At 35.2% G+C, this 21320-nt stretch overlaps 1 protein-coding gene across 4 annotated transcripts in view; it reads left to right on the forward strand.

Moving 5' to 3' along the window:
* The window catches only part of LOC135288996 (ras GTPase-activating protein 1-like), a 166931-nt gene that overhangs the window by 55757 nt on the left and 89854 nt on the right, over positions 1–21320 (forward strand). For all 4 annotated transcript variants that reach the window (XM_064402374.1, XM_064402373.1, XM_064402375.1 and 1 more), the window contains exons 9-15: positions 3442–3520; positions 5845–5965; positions 8389–8545; positions 10811–10898; positions 13032–13109; positions 15621–15778; positions 16044–16120. In XM_064402374.1, coding sequence (XP_064258444.1) covers positions 3442–3520; positions 5845–5965; positions 8389–8545; positions 10811–10898; positions 13032–13109; positions 15621–15778; positions 16044–16120 — 758 coding nt within the window. The remainder of the gene's footprint in view (positions 1–3441; positions 3521–5844; positions 5966–8388; positions 8546–10810; positions 10899–13031; positions 13110–15620; positions 15779–16043; positions 16121–21320) is intronic.

The raw sequence follows: 21320 nt of genomic DNA on the forward strand, positions 1-21320 counted from the left end.
GACTGAGGAAAATGCTACCTGTGCTTGCTTTTGGAGTATAGGCAGAAATGTAGTATTACTTATACAAGTTGTGAAACTTCCAGTCCCATGTCTGGATATGCAAACTACCTGGGAAATAAAATTATATTTGAATGTAAGGTAGCAATTTTAAAGTTTCACTTCTGATTTTAGAAGATGGAGTAGGATAGGCATATCTCATGCCACTTTGTCCTCTCATTCTGTATTCTTTCTGAAATCTCACCTTCCTAAGAGAGAGTTTTCCAAAAACTTGAAAAATTTAGAAGGGGGGCAGCAGCACAGAGTGGTGTATCTGTTGATTCCATGTCAAAGTAGAACATAAATATTGACCTAACAGTTACAGATTGAACAAGTTTTCAAATTATCTTTAATTTGAGAGATGAGGCAATTTTCAGACTAGATGATGACTGGAGTTGTTAGAAGACTTTTTCATTTTAACTGATAGATTAATCCATGTTTTGATGGGCTGAACAATATGGGTTTAACACGTATTAACATGTTAATGTCTTTTTCCTTATAATTTAATGATGTAGTGTTCTGTTTTCTGGATTCTTCACTATTTGAAATGTCAGTGATTCCAAAATTGGCCAGATATAAACTTTCTAACACAGTTTTGAGTATTAGAAAGTAGGCATTCTTTATTGCAGCATGCTGGTCACTCAGAGGATCCTTCCTCTAATCGAGTGCCCTGAGCATCAAGTGAACAGAGTTTTTATCATACACACTGATTGCATATTCATTAGCTATCCCTGTTTACTTGATGTATATGTATTACATTTTAATTAGCTATCCCCACTTCCTTGGCTTTATTTTACATAGTCACATCCCTTATCAGAAGTCCTTATATGCTTCTTCAGTAGTCTTCAACATCTGGTGTCCTTTTTAATGTGGCTGTTCTTTGAGCCCTGCTTTAAAGTAAGCACAATATTGTTGTTTTGCATAACTTTTGCTTTGTCAGCCTTGCAGAGCTGAGCTGTCATCCTGCTTGCATTTTGCATTACTTTTGTTTGCCTAAGTTACATTGTCCTTATCAGAGTAAAATACTGTTCTGTTCTAATGTCCTTATCATCAGCTGTTGGAATAACCCTTAATTCACCCATTAAGTATTAAAAGACTGATACTACTTATTATGATGAGATACTTTTAAAATTATCCAAGTAGCTAGGATCTGGGCAGCCTAATAAACTATGCTAAACATTTTACAATTACTAATGTAACTGTAGTGTAGTATTGAGACTCATAATTTATTTCTCCATATCGAACCAAGTTTAACCATTCTTTTTTATAAATTCATGCTTTTTTATACCTTCCTTTGATGTCTTTTGTGTAAGTAGGATTTTGTTTATGTCAGATGCTGAAAATTTTTATAAATCCTATTTTCCTGTCACCTTGTTTCTTTTTGTGGTCTGTTCCATCTCATGCTTTGTATTTTATGTTAGCTAACTTGGATTACTTGATAATTCATTCTCAAGTGTATTTGATTATATGTAGTATCTTTCTTTTTGTAATGTTTGGTTTGTTCAGTCATTTGGACTGCTTCAGTGGTGACAATAGATAATGACCATCTGAGTTGAGTGTGTGGGGGAGAAGAGGGCTAAAGAAATTGTATAAAGCTGCTTTATTATTGATTGCCCTCATATTGGCAATAGCTGTTTAACATGCAAAATACAGAGTGATTATTTTATGCAGTGTAGTAAAGCTTAAATTTTCATGGTGAAAATGGCATATGCATGTTGCATATCAATAAAAATTTAAATTTAAATTTATTTGGGGTTTAGTAATATTGAGAAATTCAAGTCATTACAAACTTGAAAAAATAACTAATCTTCCTGTGAACATTTTTAGCTTAATGCATATACACTAGTTCATAGCTTTAGAAGAATGAAATTGAGAAAAATTTCTTTCTATTGTTTTAGTTACATGTATTTTATGATTGTTTTTATGATCATTTTTATAGTATCCTATATTTTTCCTTTTGATAAAATTTTATCCAATTGTAATAGGCCAAAGATTTATCATGTGTGCCTTTTTGATTACATTTGCACACACAGCTAACAGTCTATATGAAATGAGAAAACACATAATGTATGGTTTTGTTTTCTTCTGAATTACCTTCTTATCTTCAAGTTTATATTTCTTATATGAATGCTTAATCTGTGTTGATGTTAACTTCTCTTTATTACAATGTAACTTTCAATAACTGCAAAAATAAGAGCAATTCAAAGATATATTGAATTTTAGATTGTGTCTGTCACTACTTCTTTCCTGATCCTTCAAAATAGAATTTAAACCTGACTTTGGTAATTAAAATGTAAGCTTACCCATAGAAACATGTTTCTGACTGGGTATTTAATTTAACATGATGGTTCAGTGATTTGAAGTACAATCTGCATAGTCCGTGTTACAAAACCTTTTTTTATTTCCCATTGCTGCCTTCCTAAAAAAAACCTTGATTTCCACAGTTTGAAATATCTTCCATTCCCCTTCCTTAGTTACTCTCAGACTTTGAAAATTATTACCAATAAAATAGCAATTTTCAGCCTGTTTGGAGAGCTGAGAAATGCACATGCGTTACTTGAATGTGGAAAAAGTAGTGTATTCATTTGGCATTGAGGTGGGTTGACCTTGTCTCGTTGCCATGTGCCCACCAAGACCCCTTCTCAGCCCCCAGCCCCCTCAGTGGGACTGGGAGAAAAATAGGGTGAAAAACTTGTGGGTCAAGAAAAAGGCAGTTTAACAAAGAAAAGGCTGCACAGGGAAGCAAAGGAAGAACAAGATTTTTTTTCTCTTCTTCCCATGAGCAAGTGATGTTCAGATACTTGCTGGGTAGTAGGGCCTCAGTATGCATAGTGGTTGCTTTGGAAGACAAATGTCTTAATAATGAATGCACTTCCCCCCCTTTAGCTTTTATTGCTGAGCACATCATACAGTATGGGATATCCCTTTGGTCAGGTTGGGTCAGCTCTCCTGGCTATGTCCCCTCCCAAGCTCTTGCCCACCCCCAGCTTACTGTCTTTTGAGGAATAGGGTTGGAGAGACAGCCTTGATGCTGTGGGAGCACTGCTCAGCAGTAGCCAAAACTGGTTATTTATCAACATCTTTCTAGCTAAAAATACAGAGCACAGCACTGTGAGGACTGCTGTGGGGAAAGTTAACTCCATCCCAGACATACTCAATACATGCATTTTCAACAACTGATTGGAAATATTCTGTGACATTTAGAATAAATAAATATAGTTATGTGAATTTTCATGACTTCAATGTATTTATTAGTAGATTGTCATTGCTGCAAATGAGATTATGATGTTTAACACTTGATTTTTATTATAAATCTGTGAGGAAATGTAGTGTGATTGCATGTCTCATACGGAGGAAAAACTAATTGATTTAACATTTAAAATATTATTTTTCTTATTTGAACAGTATTGCAGAGATCATTGAACATTATAGAAAAGAACAGATTGTTGAAGGATACTACCTTAAAGATCCTGTTCCAATGCAGGTAAAACTTCATCTCTGAGCGCTTGTTATTGAAGGTATTGACTTAGTCCTCAAATATTTATAATACAGGAACTGAATTACTGCAGAGGTATCCATTGTAGTTAAACAGCATCATCCCCTCCTGAATTTTTTTTTGAGTTTGTGTGTTTCTTTCATTTTATTTTCATATGCATTAGTTTATCTATTGGCTTGTAGTAAACAGAAGTTATAAGCTTTGTCTGTGCTCTGGGGTGTAAATGCTTCATCTTGTGCCCCTAACTCTGGTCCCTGAACTAGGCTGCTCTCTATTCTTCTGTGTCTAATATCTTTCTTCCCTCAGAGAAAATCTATATGAACAGAAAATCTTCAGAGATGATCAAGGGGCCAGGATTACAGGGTGTGTTGAAGAACATTGTTGCCCTGTAGCATAAATTCATCCTAAGAGACCACTGATAATAAACAAACTATATTGTCTAGTTTTTCATAAAGTTATAACTAGTTCAAAAGTATATTTTTATTCTTTCTCCCTATCTATTCTTCAACTTTCCTGTTTTGATGGTTAGAAATTTGGTTTTAATTTCTAACCTAAATAGTTACCCTTTTGTTAGAGCTGTTATATTAATTCAAGGGCATTTTTTTGTATTATTCTTTAGTCAGCTCACTAAGATGAGCATACCAAAATCTGGTTTTGTCTTTCCATAAGATTCTTGTAGCTGCCCTACTAGCACCATATTCCAGTGTGAGTTTGTGTTTCTTGAATGTAATAAACCAGAACAGCTCATAATACGATGTCATTAGTAATTCCTTTTTTCTGTAAGAGTGTTTACCAGATTGCAGAAGGTTATCTGTGTCATATCCTAGAACGTTATCTGTGTCATTACCGTACCCACATTGTATTATATTGTTTGCTATTGGTAAGTATCAACAAGAGCAAATTTTATCTTGTATTATTAGACTTATACTTTATTCTGACTGCTTGGGTTTTTTCTGCTGACTTGTCATCAATGCTTCCCAGTTTTCTGCTTCTATTAACTCATGCTCTTCAATGTGTTTGAGACAAATGTGAGGAAACTTGAATTCAGAGACTGATTCTTGAAAAGCTTCACCCAATAACTTTCCTTGTTCTCTATCATTCTTTTCGGATTATGACGATCATCTTCCTTTTGGCACTTTGTCTATTCAGTTATGGCTCCTGTATAAATAACTTTCTCTGTGTTGACTAATTTTCCATGTGAGACTGCATCAAATTATTTTAAGATATATTTGTGACTTTCCTTTGTTAAAAAAAATATATTGGTGGTGTAATTACCACATACTGTCATGCTCTGTTTGTGAAGAGAAAAAAAATCACAAGTCTTGCATGCTGTTGCTTCAATCTAATAGACTTACTGTTTCTAATTTTGAAATTTACTTTAAAATATTTTTCACTAGATATGTTGTTTTTTATTTTTTCATAGATATGTTATGGAGATTATACTGAGTTAGTATAAACTTGGATATTGCTTCTATTGTCAGCCCTGTAATTCCTATTACTGAAATGTTTTTTATCTTGCCTTTGTCATGTTGTTTAAAACCATGATTCTTATGGAATAGAGGTGAGAAAAGTAAAGTATTTAGTATGGAGCTAGTGCATATCACTTCATCTTGATACTGTTCTCTGCCTGATAGTCTTGCTTTTCATGTTTTCTTATGGCTAAAGAACTTTTTCTGATCAGCTGACTTGGTAAGGTCAAACTTGGCTTGGCTTTTGGCCATTCTAGCTGGGTAACAACATTTCCATATCTTTGTTTTATATGTGAATTTATCCTTTTTCAATGTCCTGTTTCTACTTTCTCCTATTGCTTTTTGTTAGAATGATAGTCATTTAGGATATGAGTGCTAATAAGATTAGTGAGGAACTGTGCATTAGCTGTGTGTTAATAATTCAGTTTTTATTGTGATCTATACCATTCTTGTTGGTTTAGAGTTTATTCTTAATTACTCAGTCCCAAAATCCATAGTAGAAGACAGAAGCTAAAGAACCTTTAAAGATTTGTGTAAATTTTGCATAAATTGCTGAAAGCTATTTAGTATTAAAAAACATAAATACAGATGTTACTTTTTGAAAATTGGTCTGTATTTGAACCTTGTTTTTCTTATACTTGTGGCCTAATAATTCCACAAGAAATACTTATATTACATTTCTGCCAAATGTATTGTATTGAAATATATTGGTTTGTTAAGATACATGAGAGAATAAGCAATTGGTAGCATTCAATAAAAGTTTGGTTGCAGCTGCATAGTGTGCAATTGTTTCACAGTGATTTCTGAGCTTAAAAAAATGTTGATTTCTTCCTTATTTACCAGCATCAAGAACAAGTGTTTAATGATACAGTCGATGGAAAAGAAATCTACAATACAATTCGTCGCAAAACAAAGGATGCTTTTTATAAAAATATTGTCAAAAAAGGATATCTTCTAAAAAAAAGTGAGTTCTGTTTGATTTTATAATTTTTTTTTTCAAAAAAATGCAGATATGTATCTAAATTTTGTGTAGTAGTGGTACTAGCAGAGGCAAAATTGAAGTGAGCAAAAGGTTGTTTATGATGGGCTGTGGTGGATCTATGATGATCAAGTTGAAAATTAAGGCTGAATGTTTTTCCAAAATGTACTGTGGTTTATGTATGAATTAGTTCAGAACCTTATCAGTCTTATTTGGTGGACATTAAACAATGAGTGTTTTTTTTTTTTGTTTTAGTCAATGGCTAAATCCACATTTCACTGGCACATCTAATTTGTCTTCCAACAAACCTCAACATATAAATCTCCGGGTATTAACTTTTTTTTAAGCTTTTAAATTTTTTGTTTAAATTGTTAAAGTTTTTTATATTTGTATGTTTAGGGCATGGTTCTGATCCAGATTTGCATATACTGTATTCCCATTTCTGGTTTTTAGTAATTTTGATTTAAGATATTGTGATGCAATTTGTTATGCTGATCAGTTGGTAAGAGTTTAGGAATAAATTTCTCATGTAAAGAGAACTCTGTTTCTTACTTAAAATAGCCATAATGAATGAGATTGCTTATAGCATCATACATTATTTGCAAATTATAGATGTAGTCTTCTCATTGATATGAACAGAGCTCACACACACCTGTTTAATCCTGTTGAGATTAATGAAAATGTTTAGTGAATGTGGCGGTTTCAGTTTGAAACCAGGCAGAAACACCAATTTCATGTATTGCTTTTGGTTCGCTAATTTGGATTTCCTGGCCAATGCACCAAATAATGTTGTGGGTTTAGTGCTGGCCCAATGCCAATGCACCCAATAAAATTATTTACGCATTTTCTGCTATAAAATAAGGATTTAGGAGGAGGAGCAGAGCAGTCTCAAACTTTAAAAGGTATAAAAAAACCTTTATTACAGAACTCAAAAAAACCAATAAGCAATCAGAATAAATCTTTAAAACACTTTTTCTCCCCCCCCAACTCCTCTTTCCTTTCCCCAGACAATATAAAGAAACAAAACCTGGTATTTTCAGTCAGTTTACCACCTCTAAAATTGTCTTTCTTCAGTTCACTTAGGGAGAGGAGTCTCTCTTGTCATGCCATGGACACTTCTTCACAAGAAAGAGTTCTCTCATGGTTTTTACTTTCCACGAATAGCAGCCACCTGGGAATCTGCATTTGTGAAGTCCCTCCCATCTCTTGCAGCCATCCCACAGTTGCATTCCTGGGCCATGTCAACTTATTGGGGTGCCATTTTTAAGGATGAGCTGTTCTAGCATAAAAGCAAAAGTTCTCTTCATCCATCTCTGGGAACAGAGGTCTTCTATTCCTGGGGCAAGGTTTCTCATCTCTCTCATTTCTCTCTGTTCAAACTTCTCATTTGATCACAGCTACTGCAACATCTGCTTATTTCAACACTGGTGCCTCTGTTCATGACTGTGGTTAGAATGCTATATCCCCCCAATGCATTTAATGAGTTACAGGGTAAAAGAGTCTGATGTATCAATTATATTCTTCTCCATAGCCTTACAAGAGGATTTCAGCCCAAAACTAAGGCATCTCCTCATTCTCCTCCCATCTGGAATTTGTCTTCTTCTTTACTGACCTCAGTGCCTCTTGTTGTCTTCTATGTATCTTCACTCTTTTCTTCCACTTGAGAGAGGAGCGATGTTTTGCAAGTTTCATCTGTGCAGTGAAAGAGTTAATAGCTCACCCAGGCCTGCTGGTGGTCATGTGATCTCTGCTGGGCTGTGGCTGAAGCACTTATGGTGATTTATTTCAGGCCTCGATGAAGGAGGGGGGAGTGGTTAGGATTTCAGCAACTAGACTAGAGCTCAGCTGCAGTACGCTGGGGTCGATGGCCTTCCCTTTCCTTCCCTTCCCTGCCCGGCAGCCAGTGGAGCCAGGCCTGGCTTCGGGCAGACCTCTCCCCTCCCCCGCCTGGCCACCGGGCCGGGAGGGGGGAAAGAACTTCTCCCTTCAAATGCGGAAGCAAGAGAGCTTTTCCCGGGCTTGTTAGTTTTAAAATGTGAATCTCACAGAAGCGGATCTAGCTTTCTTAATGGTTTAACAGGTTGTCAGTTCTCAGAGCTAGCCAGCTATTGGTTTTGCTAGGCAGAGGAAGCTGTTAACAGCTCCTCTCAGAAAAATCACTTCCATGGGTGGCTCCAATGCAAAACCGGCACAGTGAACCATCTAAAATTGTACTTTAATCTGTGAAGAGGGTCTAGTTTTAGCTACATGCTGAAAAAAATTATTATGTATACTGATATTATTGCTTAAACATAATTAACTGTATGTTGTTCTTCTGTTTGTATTTTGGCAAAATCTTTACTGCTCTCTTTTTTCTTCATTTCTAGAATTTACATTTTCTTTAAAACAATATTGTACTTTCCTTACAGGTAAAGGGAAGAGATGGAAAAACTTGTACTTTATATTGGAGGGAAATGATGCCCAGCTTATTTATTTTGAAAGTGAAAAACGAGCCACAAAACCTAAAGGATTAATAGACCTTAGTGTGTGTTCGGTCTATGGAGTACACGACAGTTTATTTGGCAGGTAGGGCACTGGCTTTTAATTCTTGTACATTCAGCAGGACAACTAACTACTAGTTTGAGGCATATACAAGATACAAACAATTCGTCACTAATGAACAAGTTGGCCTGACACAATAAACTTGGGTTTTGACACATCAGCCCTGGTTACTGTCCATATGTGGGGGTTTTTTGGTTGGTTGTTGTTTTAGGTTTTTTTTTTAGCTTTTGCTGATTGCGAAATGCAAGTATTGTGACTCTTGTTTCATACTGCATTTTATTCCATAGTTGGTGTAGATTGCAAGAACATATGTGAACACATTTAACTGATTAATGGAAACTTAAGCCATGGCAACTTGATTGCTAGTAACTGTTCATAAACAGCTTCTAGTAAGAAATTTTGGAATTTAAAATTTTCTCATGTAATATGATGTGATAATGATTTGGCCTTTTGCACTGTCATTTTTCAATATTGTGTATGAATTGTTATACATGTATTAAAAAGATTGTGAAGCAAGTGTATTGAGTGTTTTAATCCGATTGAACCAAGAATTGATAAGATCAAGAATTTTGTCAGTTCCGAAATATCTACATTATGTTGTTGATAGGTATTAGAAAACTAAATTAGGTAGATAATATGTCAATGGTTTTCCATTTAGGAATCAATAAGAATCAGATTAAACCAACCAATGTTAGAGGAACAAGTTAGTTCATATAAGCAAACATTTTAAAAATTATTTTTGGAAGAGAGCATTTTCACAGTTTCATTTACTGTACTAAATATGTCAACTGCAAGTGATTTGATTGTAGGCAAGGACATTGAGAATCAAACTACTTCCTAATATCATTGGTAACTAAGATGAAAGAGATCACACTTTTTTCATTGTTAATTATAAAAAAATATGCAGTCCTGTGTGATATAGAAGAAAAAGATGTATTTGCTCCTGAAAATGTTATTTTTTCATAACAAATGGAAAAACACATTAAACAGCAGCTCTGGTTATTCCATGCATCTTAATATTTATTAAGAGCATTTAATCAACTTAAAGTCTTTTCATATAGATAATGTGAAGATAGATGTTTAAAATTAGTGGCATTTCTTAAGCTGCAAAGATCTGGTGTTCTTGTAGCATCTGAGTTTTATACATTTTGCAATAATTTTGAAAGATCTGCACAACTATTGCAATGAGGAGCCATAGATATGAGGGTACCATTTTAAAAATACTGAAATATTCCTCATGAAAGTTGGCAATTATACACGAAACTTTGATGGAGACTAAACAAGGAGTGTTTTGGTTAATGGTGACTGTTGAGCAGCTTCTAAGAAAGGCTGTACTGTGAGTTAAAATATATTCAGATAATAAGTAACACTGAAACTGTGGGTAAAAGGAGATGTATGGTTGCACCTGCTTGGGAAAGCTGTTGATGAAGAACTGTAGTTGAGACAAAATTCCTCTTATTTTTACCACTTACTTAAAATATCTTTCCCCTTTTCTCAGTAGTACAGTGAAAGCTGTAGCTTTGCATGTCTTGAGTAGCCCCTGACCCAGCTACTTTTTGCCCCCCTCCTCAATCCTCCTGTGTGCATGGCCAGAAAATGCCATGCCAGTATTTACCTAAACAATGGATGGGGGGAAGGGAAGACTGAAATATCACATGCAAGTGAAGTAAGGTCCTTCATGCAACTCTGTGTTTGGGAGAGCCAAATTACCTTGAAGGTAATGTGGACGACTCAGTGTACTTGTAGTGTGCAACTTTTAATGTAACAGTACAAAATATTTTTTATATTTCTTGACAAATGAGTGTGCATACGTAAAATTGAGAAGATGTTATACTCACATTTAAAGCTTTAAAAGTTTCTTTGACACATATTTGATCATGGTCCAGTACACATTTTATTGGTTGTGAGAGCTGTGGAACACATTCAGATAAAGAATTCCTTATGTTAATATTGTTTCCTGAACTCCTAAAACAACAAATCCATAAGGCATGATTAAGTGCTTGGGGTGTAATGCTGAACCTGTGCATCATTTAAAATGTTTATAGTGAATAGTCCTCATAAAAGACTTGATAATGCTATCAGATGCATTTTGCCTCAAGTGTCAGTGTACATGTATATTCAATACAAATTGTTCCAAGTTTCATAAATATTCTGAAACAAACTAATTGAACTATAGTGCAGTTTTCTTGAAATTGCGTTGTTAATTCCAACCAAAATGCACTTTTGAAGCATGTAGAGACATTTCTTGTTGAGTTTTTTTCTGACATTTTTGTTTTGTTTGATTTTAAGGCCGAACTGTTTTCAGATAGTAGTTCAGCACTTCAGTGAAGAGCATTACATCTTTTACTTTGCAGGAGAAACTCAAGAACAAGTGCAGGTGAGAGCTTTTGTTGATAAATATAATTTTAAAAGCAATTTTTTGTTTTGTAGTGTTTAATGATATTATCCTTCTCTAATAGAAAGCAAGTGTACAATGTATGGTGGCTATGTCTACATTAGCAAATATTTCCATGCAATAATAGCAGATCTGTAAGAGATATAGCTGGTGACGATAATCCCGCACTTACATTACTTATGCTTTAGGGATTCTACTTTGGAGAAGTTCTAGTCTGGTCCCATGGACTGAACTTCCATTAGTTTCAATTAGATATTTCTGGAGAATATATTTTGGAGTAGTTAAATGAAAAAAAAAAGTTTGCTTTCCAGCACTCTTCCTACTAATGAACCAGAGCATGGTAAGTGGGAGTTTTGCTTCAAGAGCACATTCCTGATAAGAACTAAAATGCAAAGGAGGTATGCCCGCCAATCAAAATCTATCAAACCATTTACAGTTATTTGTCCTGTCTTAGCCCCTGATCTTGCACAAAATAAAGGGGGTTTTATGTTTTATATTGGTATCATTTAGTTATTAGCTCTCTAACAGTTAATGTTTGCTGATTAAGAAATGTAGGAATGGAGTTTAATTCTCTAAAAGTCAGTCACTAATAGGAGAGCATATGGAAGATGTGACAATGTTCATATTCATCAAGTTGTTTTGGTATTCCAGAGCTCTGAAACAGACATTTTGTGTCAGAAGTCAGTCTATGCATTTGATTTTAGTTAAGAATGTGTAGTAGGCAGAATATCCTGTCAGGACATACAGAATGTCCTGTCCTGTTTTCTGAACATTTGGTATAATCTGCTTTTGGTTTAGATTTGCTTAATACTTAAGATGTTCACTGCATTTATACAGAATACTCGGATTTCTTTTATAAAATTATTTTGGTTCAGGTAAGTCAGATGTTTTACTGATGCTTATGTTCTCAGAAGTTACAGTTGTCTGTACTTTGTAACATTTCACAGAAGAATAGTTTTGTTGTCATACTAAGGAAAATTGTATGGTTTTCATATAATGTGGTAAATATCAAAGCAGCTGTCCAATGGATTGCATGTTGTCTGAGGTTTGTGCAAACCATTATGTCAATGTAATGTAATGTAGTGTTAGCCTCATATACATGACATATGTTAGCCTCATGACATAGCTAGTGTCATTGTGCATACTATGGTGCACTGTTCATACTTGCTGCTGTAAACTGTGACGTTTAAGGGAACAGATTTTCCTGTTAAAAGGGAGAATAAGGATGACTGTATCTAGGAAACATTTAGATTAGAGTGTTTAGTAAGTTCTATGGTTCTTTATTTGCTTTTTCTTATTTGAATAAGAAAGCAAGCTAATAAAAATTTGATGCATAGTTGACAGTTCCTCGTTTTATGGAATGTTTTGAAAGCTTAAACTTCACTCCCAAAATAGTTTACTTGAGAATAGCTGCAATATTGAATGTAGCTGTATTTTAAAAATTATTAAATTGCACTTTGAGAGTAGCTAGCAGATCTTTGACCTACACCTTTTTAAATGTTAGTCAAAGCCTAAATTTTGTGCTTCATGGGAATTTACAAAATTTGACAGTGTGAGATGTGAAAACATGAGAAGTGAGGCTATAGCATATCTTCCACCTTCCCAAGTATCTCCTCTGCTTTATGCATTTGTGAGCAGAGAGAATGGGGGTGAAGGTTATACTTTTCAGTGTTTTTCTGTTAATGCTGCTTTGTTTTTTGTTTGAAGCACACAGAGTAAATACAACTGCATATAAAAGTAGAGGAGAGAATGATCAGAACAGTTTGACTTATCTGTTATTTTTTCTGAAGCAATCAAGTCTTGCTTCATTTTACATACAATTTTTTATTTAATTAAGTATGACTAATCTGGAAATTTGATAAAGGTCTCTGTATATCCATTAGTAATGCTTGATATTTCTAAAAGGAGAAACTCAAATTTGCAAATGTCTTTTTAGATTTACTGAGAAATATATGAATTTTGCTTTACTATTTAAAGCTTCATACTCTGAGTTGTATACAAGTTGATTCTTTTTAAGCTAAAGAAACAACTTCAGATACTTTTTGATATCTCAGTTCTATTGCAAGAAGCTGTATCTGACTTTTTGTTACACTGTTTTGTGCCTTTACCTTTTAGGACTGGATGAAGGCTCTGCAGATGTTTTGCAATTTAAGGAAAAACAGTCCAGGGACATCAAATAAACGTCTACGTCAGGTGAAGCTATATAGATATGGGGGGGAAGAGGGGGAGAGGTTGCCTCCTTGTTGCAAAATGATGATATATGTCAGAACTTTCCTTTCAACAATAGTAAATCCTGCATGTACTTTCTTTTTCTTGGAGTTATACAGTACCTTTGTTAAACCAACATGAATTACTTCCACTCTATTATGATATCTATATGCTCAAAGATCAAAATGGTGTTTAGGCAATTGGCAAATGTTTTGCTAGGTAATAATTTCTGATCACATTTAAGTAAAAGTGTCAACAATTCAGCATTTGTATTGTCTTAACTCTTACAGTTCACCAGATTTGACAGACTTATGTCACATGTAACCAAAATAATAGTATAACTAATATATTAATTTTTCAGTGACAAATACATGCTTAACTGTGATGGTGGTGTATATTCTTTTGGTTTCTGGAGAGTGCTGTTGTGTCCAGAATTTCTTTCAAATGTGGAGGACAGATAATCATAAATGACTACATAAGTGATGATTGAAGAATAATGGGAATCAAGAATCCCTGGTATCTTTGATTGCTATGAATGTTGGAAGTGGCTGTTTTACCAGTCTATAGGAAAAGGAATACATTTTATGGGTGGGGTTTTTTAGGAAATGCAAAATTATTCTGTGGTCAACATTAAAGATGATTGATTACTTCTGAAAAAGTAAACTAAATTAGGTCCATTGATATATGAATGGCAGAAGAAATTTGGAGCCAAAAAAGCAAAGCGCCTACAGAGTGATCATCTGAAATAATTCTGTATTTGCAAACACAAAGCAAATATTAGGCTGCATGAAGAAATAGTATAGAAGATAGATACTATTTCATATTTATGGTATTCTCATTTAGGATACAGCTAGTTTTGATCATCTTATATCAAATGTATTAAGAAAATGAGAAAACTATAGGCTGGAATGAATAAAAGATTTTCCAGGTAAATAAGTGTGGGAAGTATTGAACTATTTAGAGAGGTGAAAACTATAAAAAGCATGAATGATAAAGGTAGATGAAGTGTATGAAGATCAAAAATCATACTTCCATGACTGCCTTACAGAAGTTATATCAGTTTCAGGGTTTCTCAAACTGTCCTTTGAAATTTTGGGTACTGAATATTTGCATTTAAATGAAACTTTGATCTGATTAAATATAATATTTCCCGTATTTGACTAAATTTACTTCAGTTAATATCTGTAGATATTTGATTAAGCTATGAATTGCATGCAATTCGGAAGTTTGTAAAATAGTAGACTATTTAAATATATTTAATGTAAATGAGTTCAGAGTGTTCACTTCTCATTTTTTGGAAATTGGGTTTCCAAGTCCTCTTATTTTGAGAATCTGTGGTACAGACTAATATCTTCTTTATAACAGGGAGAAAACAGTGTAGTGTGTTAAACAAAAGAATTTTATGTAATCCACTGGAATGAAATGGAATAGAATAGAATAGAATAGAATAGAATAGAATAGAATAGAATAGAATATTTCAGTTGAAAGGGACCTACAACAATCACCTAGTCCAACACCCTGATCAATTCAGGGCTGACCAAAAGTTAGAGCATAGTATTAAGTAAGGGCATCATCCGAGTACCTCTTAAACACTGATGGGTTTGGGACATCAACCACCTCTCTGGGAAAAGCCTGTTCCACTATTTAACCACACTCTGGGTAAAGAAATGCTTCCTAATGTCAAGTCGCAACCTGCCCTGGCACAACTTTGAACCATTCCCCCATGTCCTGTCACTGGATCCCAGGGAGAAGAGCTCAGCACCTCCCTCTCCACTTCCCCTCCTCAGGAAACTGTAGAGAGCAATGAGGTCACCCCTCAGCCTCCTTTTCTCCAAACTAAACAAACCCAGTGTCCTCAGCTGCTCCTCATAGAACATTCATTCCAACTGCTTCACTGGCTTTGTTGCCCTTCTCTAGACGCATTCAAGGACCTTCACATCCTTCTTAAATGGTTGGGCCCAGAACTGCACACAATACTTAAGGTGAGGCCGCTCCAATGCTAAATACAGCAGGATAATCATCCCTTTTGACTGGCTGGTTATGCTGTGCTTGATGCAACCCAGGATGTGGTTTACCCTCTTGGCTGCCAGGGCTCACTGCTGACTTCAAATTGAGCCTAATCTATTAGGAAAGCATAAAATGTAGCATTGTGTTTGGATTTGTCCATGGTTCTTACTTAAGATGCAAGTCTTTAGCTTCAGCAGAATATTCTATGCATAGAAAAGTTAGTAATTGAAAATCTTATACTGATGTTTTTTAAATAAAAAATGAGGTAAAGCTATGGTGCTGGAGGTTTATTTTCAAGTTGTTGCTCTTACTTTGTCCCTGGTACCTCTTAAAATCTTCTTTCATTATTCCTCTTCCTTTCTCTTTCTATTAGGAAGTCATATTTTGTAATTAATATTTATTCCTTAACATTAAGCCTCCACATGGTGGGCGGGGGGAAAATTCCATTCTTTCTTAAATAAATGAATAAACTTTGTTTATTTTCTTTAGGTCAGCAGTCTTATCTTGCATGTAGAAGAAGCTCATACACTCCCAGTAAAACATTTTACTAATCCATATTGTAACATCTACCTGAACAGTGTCCAGGTAGCAAAAACACATATCAGGGAAGGTCAGAACCCTGTATGGTCAGAAGAATTTGTCTTTGAGTAAGTCTTAATCTTATTGAATTACTGAATTTCACTTGAAAGTTGCATTGCATTTAAGATTCTTTGCACTGTACTGTTTTGTATCTGCTTTTAAAAATACTGTATGGATGGTTATATAGGATCCACAAATGCATAGATAGAATTTTATGTATGAATCTAAGTATCTTTGGCTGGTCATAATAACTTAGGATTGAAATAACTTCAGAATAAATTTAAATGTTGGCCAAATATAGTATTGACTGGGGCTTTTTGTCTTTTTCCTCAGTGATCTTTCGTCTGATATTAATAGATTTGAGATAAGTCTTAGTAACAAAACAAAGAAAAGTAAAGATCCAGATATATGTAAGTACTTTTATGTAAAGGATGCATATATACTTTAACAACGGATAGAGTTTGCATTGCTCTTGTCAAACAATGTCACAAGAGAAGTATATTCTGTGACTATCATACAGCTGTATTGGTATGTTTTAGATGTCTGTTACTGATTTTATATTAATGTTTTTACAGTAAGAACCTGCATGCTTTTTAGTAGTAAAATGCACAGTCCAGTACTGTATATCTGATGGTTTTTCTAGCTCTATTCCAGTATACCTATTGTGTTATACTATTAACCATGTTTACAAAAAAACTAGAGAAGCTGTCAGAATTAATCTCCTTCATAAAATGTTGAGTTTCATTAAGTTAATTTCTTTAATTTTTTTTAAGCTCAACTGTGTGGAATTACTTTTGTCCTTCTCAGGTTTTTTTGTTGCTTCCAGTGAGAAAGAGAGAGAAACAGTAGTACTTTCCTCACTTGAAAATAAATTAAACTCCAATTTGACAGTCTGTAGAACGAAACTTGCCTCAGTCCTTGTAGCATCTTGTTCTTCCCCCCATTCTATCTCATCTGTGTTCCCAAGATTGTACTTTCCTCCTGTTATTTACACAGCTTCTTCAGCTGTTTTGTTTCTATTTTTCTATTCCAGAAAACTACTAACAAGATGGTAAGACTTATCAGCTTTCAAAAAACAAAACTAAACAAAAAACCCCAAACCCGACCCACCAAAATGAACCCTCCCCAAAAAACCCACACTTGAATTCTGAGCCACACAATGTGATTTTTTGGCTTTCAAGGTATTTTGTTTCCCACCATAATTGTCTTGTAACTTCATCCTTTTGCCTTCTCTCTGTTGCCTGCAGAACAGACACCCTCTCACCCAACACTTGTTCCAAGTACGTTTCTGTTGTATTCCGACCTGTCCCAAAGCCTAGCACAGTACTGATAATCTGTTGCTGTTGGTTTTAATTTGCATGGTATTATGTTACTGGCCTGTTATGTTTGCCTCCGTGTCCATTTATTTCTCTTTTTTTCCTCTCAGAGAAGAGATTTGTAGGGAAACTGACGAAAGCAGAAGAATTACTTTGAAGATGGAATGCTCTTGGCAAACCTAATTCAGTTTCAAAACTGTTGCTCTTTCCTTTAAGTACAAAATTTTCTGCATAGCAAAAGGAAAAAAAATATTTATTTCATTTGACAAACAAAAGGGCTTTCTGATTGCAGTTGTGACCTTGTTATTGCATGGTTCTATGCATTTGAGCTAGAAAATTCTTTATCTTGGCCAAAGCTTTGGTTAGTAAAAGACCCTTTCAAAGGAAAATTCATGAATGGGATACTTCAGTAACTTCTTTTAAAGTGTTTTTGTAGTTCCCTTCTCTTTGTCCAGATTAAGGAGATTGTGCTACTTTTAGATTTATCCAACTGGCAGAAGATTATAGATTATTTTCTTACCTAGGTCAAGAGGATTGGCAATGTTTTTTGATCATGGTTAGGTAGACTCTTAGAGCATAACCTAACAGTCCTTTCATTTTGGGATAAGAATTAGACCATATCAACTTGAATTAACAAGCATATCTGCCTACATCCCCATCCCTATTAAATATTTGAAGTATATGGGGAGAAAAACTGAGCTAAAAGAGACCATATCCAGCTTGTCTGTGTGCAATGTTGCCTAAACCTCCAAAAGCAAGAAAAGGGGTTGATTACCTTTCTGAACAATTTCTCCTTTGTAGCCACAGTTTTTAAAAGTGGATTGCTCTGAAATTGGAGTAATGTCAGAGCTATATTTTTTTCAATATTTGTGGTGAGTTGACCTTGTCTGGCTGGCAGGTGCCCACCAAGTGGCTCTCTCACGCCCTCTCCTCAGGGGAACAGGAAGAAAAAAGATAAGGTGAAAAACTCATGGGCCAAGATAAAGGCAGTTTAACAAAGAAAAGCAAAGGCTGCACATGGAAACAAAGGAAAAAATTTATTCTCTGCTTCCCATCAACAAATGATGTCCAGACATTTGCTGGGAAGTAGGGCCTCAGTATGCATAGTGGTTACTTTGGAAGACAAATGCCTTAATAATGAATGCCCCTCCCTCCTCCTTTTTCTTAGCTTAGTATTCTTCTTAGTATTGCTGACCACAACACCATGTATTATGGGATATCCCTTTGGTCACGTTGGGTCAACTGTCCTATGTCATAGAATCATAGAATGGCTTGGCTTGAGACTTTAAAGATCATCTAGTTCCAACCTGCTGCCATGGGCAGGGGCACCTTCCACTAGACCAGATTGCTCCAAACCCCATCCAACCTGGCCTTGAACACTTGCGATGGAGCAGCCACAGCTTCTCTTGGCAACCTGTTCCAGTGCCTCACCACTCTCACAGTAAAGAATTGTTTTCCCAGTATCTAATCTAAACCCATTCTCAGTTTAAAGCTATTACCCCTTGTCATATCACTTCAATTCCTGATAAAGTCTCTCCTCATTATTCCCATAGGTTCCCTTAAAGTACTGGAAGGCTGCTATAAGGTCTTTCCACAGTTTGCTCTATGTTAAGAAACCCCAGCTCTCTCAACCTTTCCTCATAGAGCAGCTGCTCCAGCCCCCTGATCATCTTGGTGGCCCTCCTCTGGACCTGCTCAAGCAGGTTCACTTCCTTCTTATGCTTGGGGCCCCAGAGGTGAACACAGTATTCTGTGTAGTCTTATGAGAACAGAGTAGAGTGGAAGAATCACCTTCCTTGACCTGCTACCCACACTGCTTTTGGCGCAGCCCAGGATGCAGTTGGCTTTCTGGGCTGCAAGCGCACATTGCTTTTGTCTCTCCTTTCAGCCAGTTTGTATTTGCAGTAGTGCCATAGCTTGGTTTTGAAGTAATTTGAAAATATGCAGCTAGAGGACAAAAAAAGTCACTGTGATACACATGTATCACTTCTGTGGCACTGGGAAATAAGCCTACTATGGCAGGTTATATACTTGGCTCCTTCCCTCTCATATTCTTCATTAAATATGTGCTAAACATATTAAATAGTATATGTAAGCACTCTTGCATTGACATGGGTGGGCTTTGAACAAGGGGGAGAAACTATGGAGCCTATCAAGTACTTGTTAATGGTAGTAACAACATATTGTTTACTAACATTAGGTACCAAAAATAAGATGTTCACAGGCCCTTCTTTGAAGAACTTAGTATAAGAGTTTCAAGTTCTTAACAGCTCCTCACTGCCTTGTAAATGGATTGTGCTAACACATGAGTAAACTGTGGGTGGGAAAGCCAGCATTTAATATGTCCATTATTGAGCAATTTATTCTTTGTCAACATTTAGATAAGCTTTCATTCTGAATCAGTAAGTGGTTTTAGAGGGTTTGGTTGGTTCTGGTTGGGTTCAACAAAGGCTTCATAAAGTCTTCACTGTAAACTTAAGTTCATTTCCATTCTAAAAAAACCCATAAGTTTTAACCACTTTAAGTTTGATTTCCAGATTATAATTATTAATCATCAATATATAAACTTGTTACTAAATATTAATCCCTAAGCTTAATTTGCAAACAAACTATTAAGAAAGCTCAGTTTTACCTTTTATTTTTCCTAACGTTCATCACATAAAACATTCTTGGTTCAAAGTTGTTGTATACAGTTTTTGACTGTGCTTGCAAAGAATGGATCAACTTTTGGGGGTTTTTCTGTATATTTGTTATTCTATCGTAATGTGCTAGACTGCAAAGTTTAAACATCCTTAAATGCTCAACTAATGGCAATCTCTTATTGAACATAGCCTAATAGTTCAATATACTTTTCTAAGTAGCAGAAAGTGTTTCTTAAAATTTTTGAATATGAATTATAACAAGTATTCTACAGTCTATATGTTGATGTTTCTGTTTCAATCTTTTAAGATCAAAATAAGATGATAAAATTTATATTATCACTAGAAAGTGCTACTGTATAACCATGGGACAAATTAAATCATCAGTGTCAGGAAAATTAATCCACAAACACCAGAGGTTTACATCCAAAAAGGAGACGGAGGAGTCCTGTAACTTTATTCGAATAAAGGGAGAGGTCATGGGTATTTCCCATGAGGTGTCTCAAATATTTGGAGGATGCAGCCTCCTTTTTATCCTAATTTCCCGACAGCATTTCCCTCTCTCTTTCCCCATTGGCTGAGGTACTTGAGAGGTACAGACTTCCCAAAACGCCTAATACCTAAGACCCCCTTCTATTGTATTCCCCCCCCTTTTTTTCTTTTCCTTGTGTCACTCAGTGGAATTCCTAGAGAATTTATGGTTCTTCCCATTTTTTCTTTCATCTCTCAGTATCCAATTTTATTTATCAGCAGACTTACAGTTTGTTTCTAAAGACAAATCTCTCTCATTCCATTTATCAATCAGTGGAATCCTTCACATTGTTTCTTTTATCTCTCAGTATCTAGTTTTATCTACTAGCAGACCCACAGTTTGTTTGTAAAGACAAATCCCTCATTCCTTTCAATCAGGTTATTCTGAATCCTGTATCTCACTGTTCCTGTCAATGAGATACATGCCTTATATGCACAAGCAAAACAAGAAAACACGTTGCTCAGTTGAGGGTGTGAGAGCTTTGCTCAGAAGAAATATTTTGGGAAAGTCAATTGATTATCTGGTGTAAAGACAGTCCAGTCCGCACTTGTGATAAGTAGCAGATGATGATGAATTGGTATATCCACTACCTGACTGACTTAAATGTGTTACCTTATCAATTCATCAACTCCAAAGAATATGACATATTAAATCTATATTAGAAATATGTCATTCTGTTCCATTATCTGATTATGCAAATGATGACCCAACATACTGCAGAATTGGGACAGTGGAAAGTCTGCTACAACTGTTCAAAGGTTTTTCAGAAAAGTGAAAAAGAAGTGTGATAGTGTTTTTGATTGTTTTGATTTTTGGGGGAATGATTGGGTGTTTTTTGTTTTGGGAGTTGTTTAGTTTAAATGTGAAGGACTTGATTAAAAGTAGATTTCATCAAGAGATGCAGAAAAAGAGTGTTTGCTTAGAAGTTCCAGACAGTCTGTTCAGGAGTGCATGTGCTTAATTTGGAATGGTCAGTGGTCTGACTACTGCAGCTTATTAGTTGGCTGTCAGATCAGACTTTCAATTATGGTTTAATAGGCTGGTGCAGGTCATTGAAATAAATGGGCAGGAGATCTTTCTCCTTTTTAATGCCTTTATTAAGAAGAATCAGCTCAGGTGGGGA

Source organism: Passer domesticus, chromosome W (assembly GCF_036417665.1).
Source record: "Passer domesticus isolate bPasDom1 chromosome W, bPasDom1.hap1, whole genome shotgun sequence".
Classification (NCBI taxonomy): Eukaryota; Metazoa; Chordata; class Aves; order Passeriformes; family Passeridae; genus Passer; species Passer domesticus.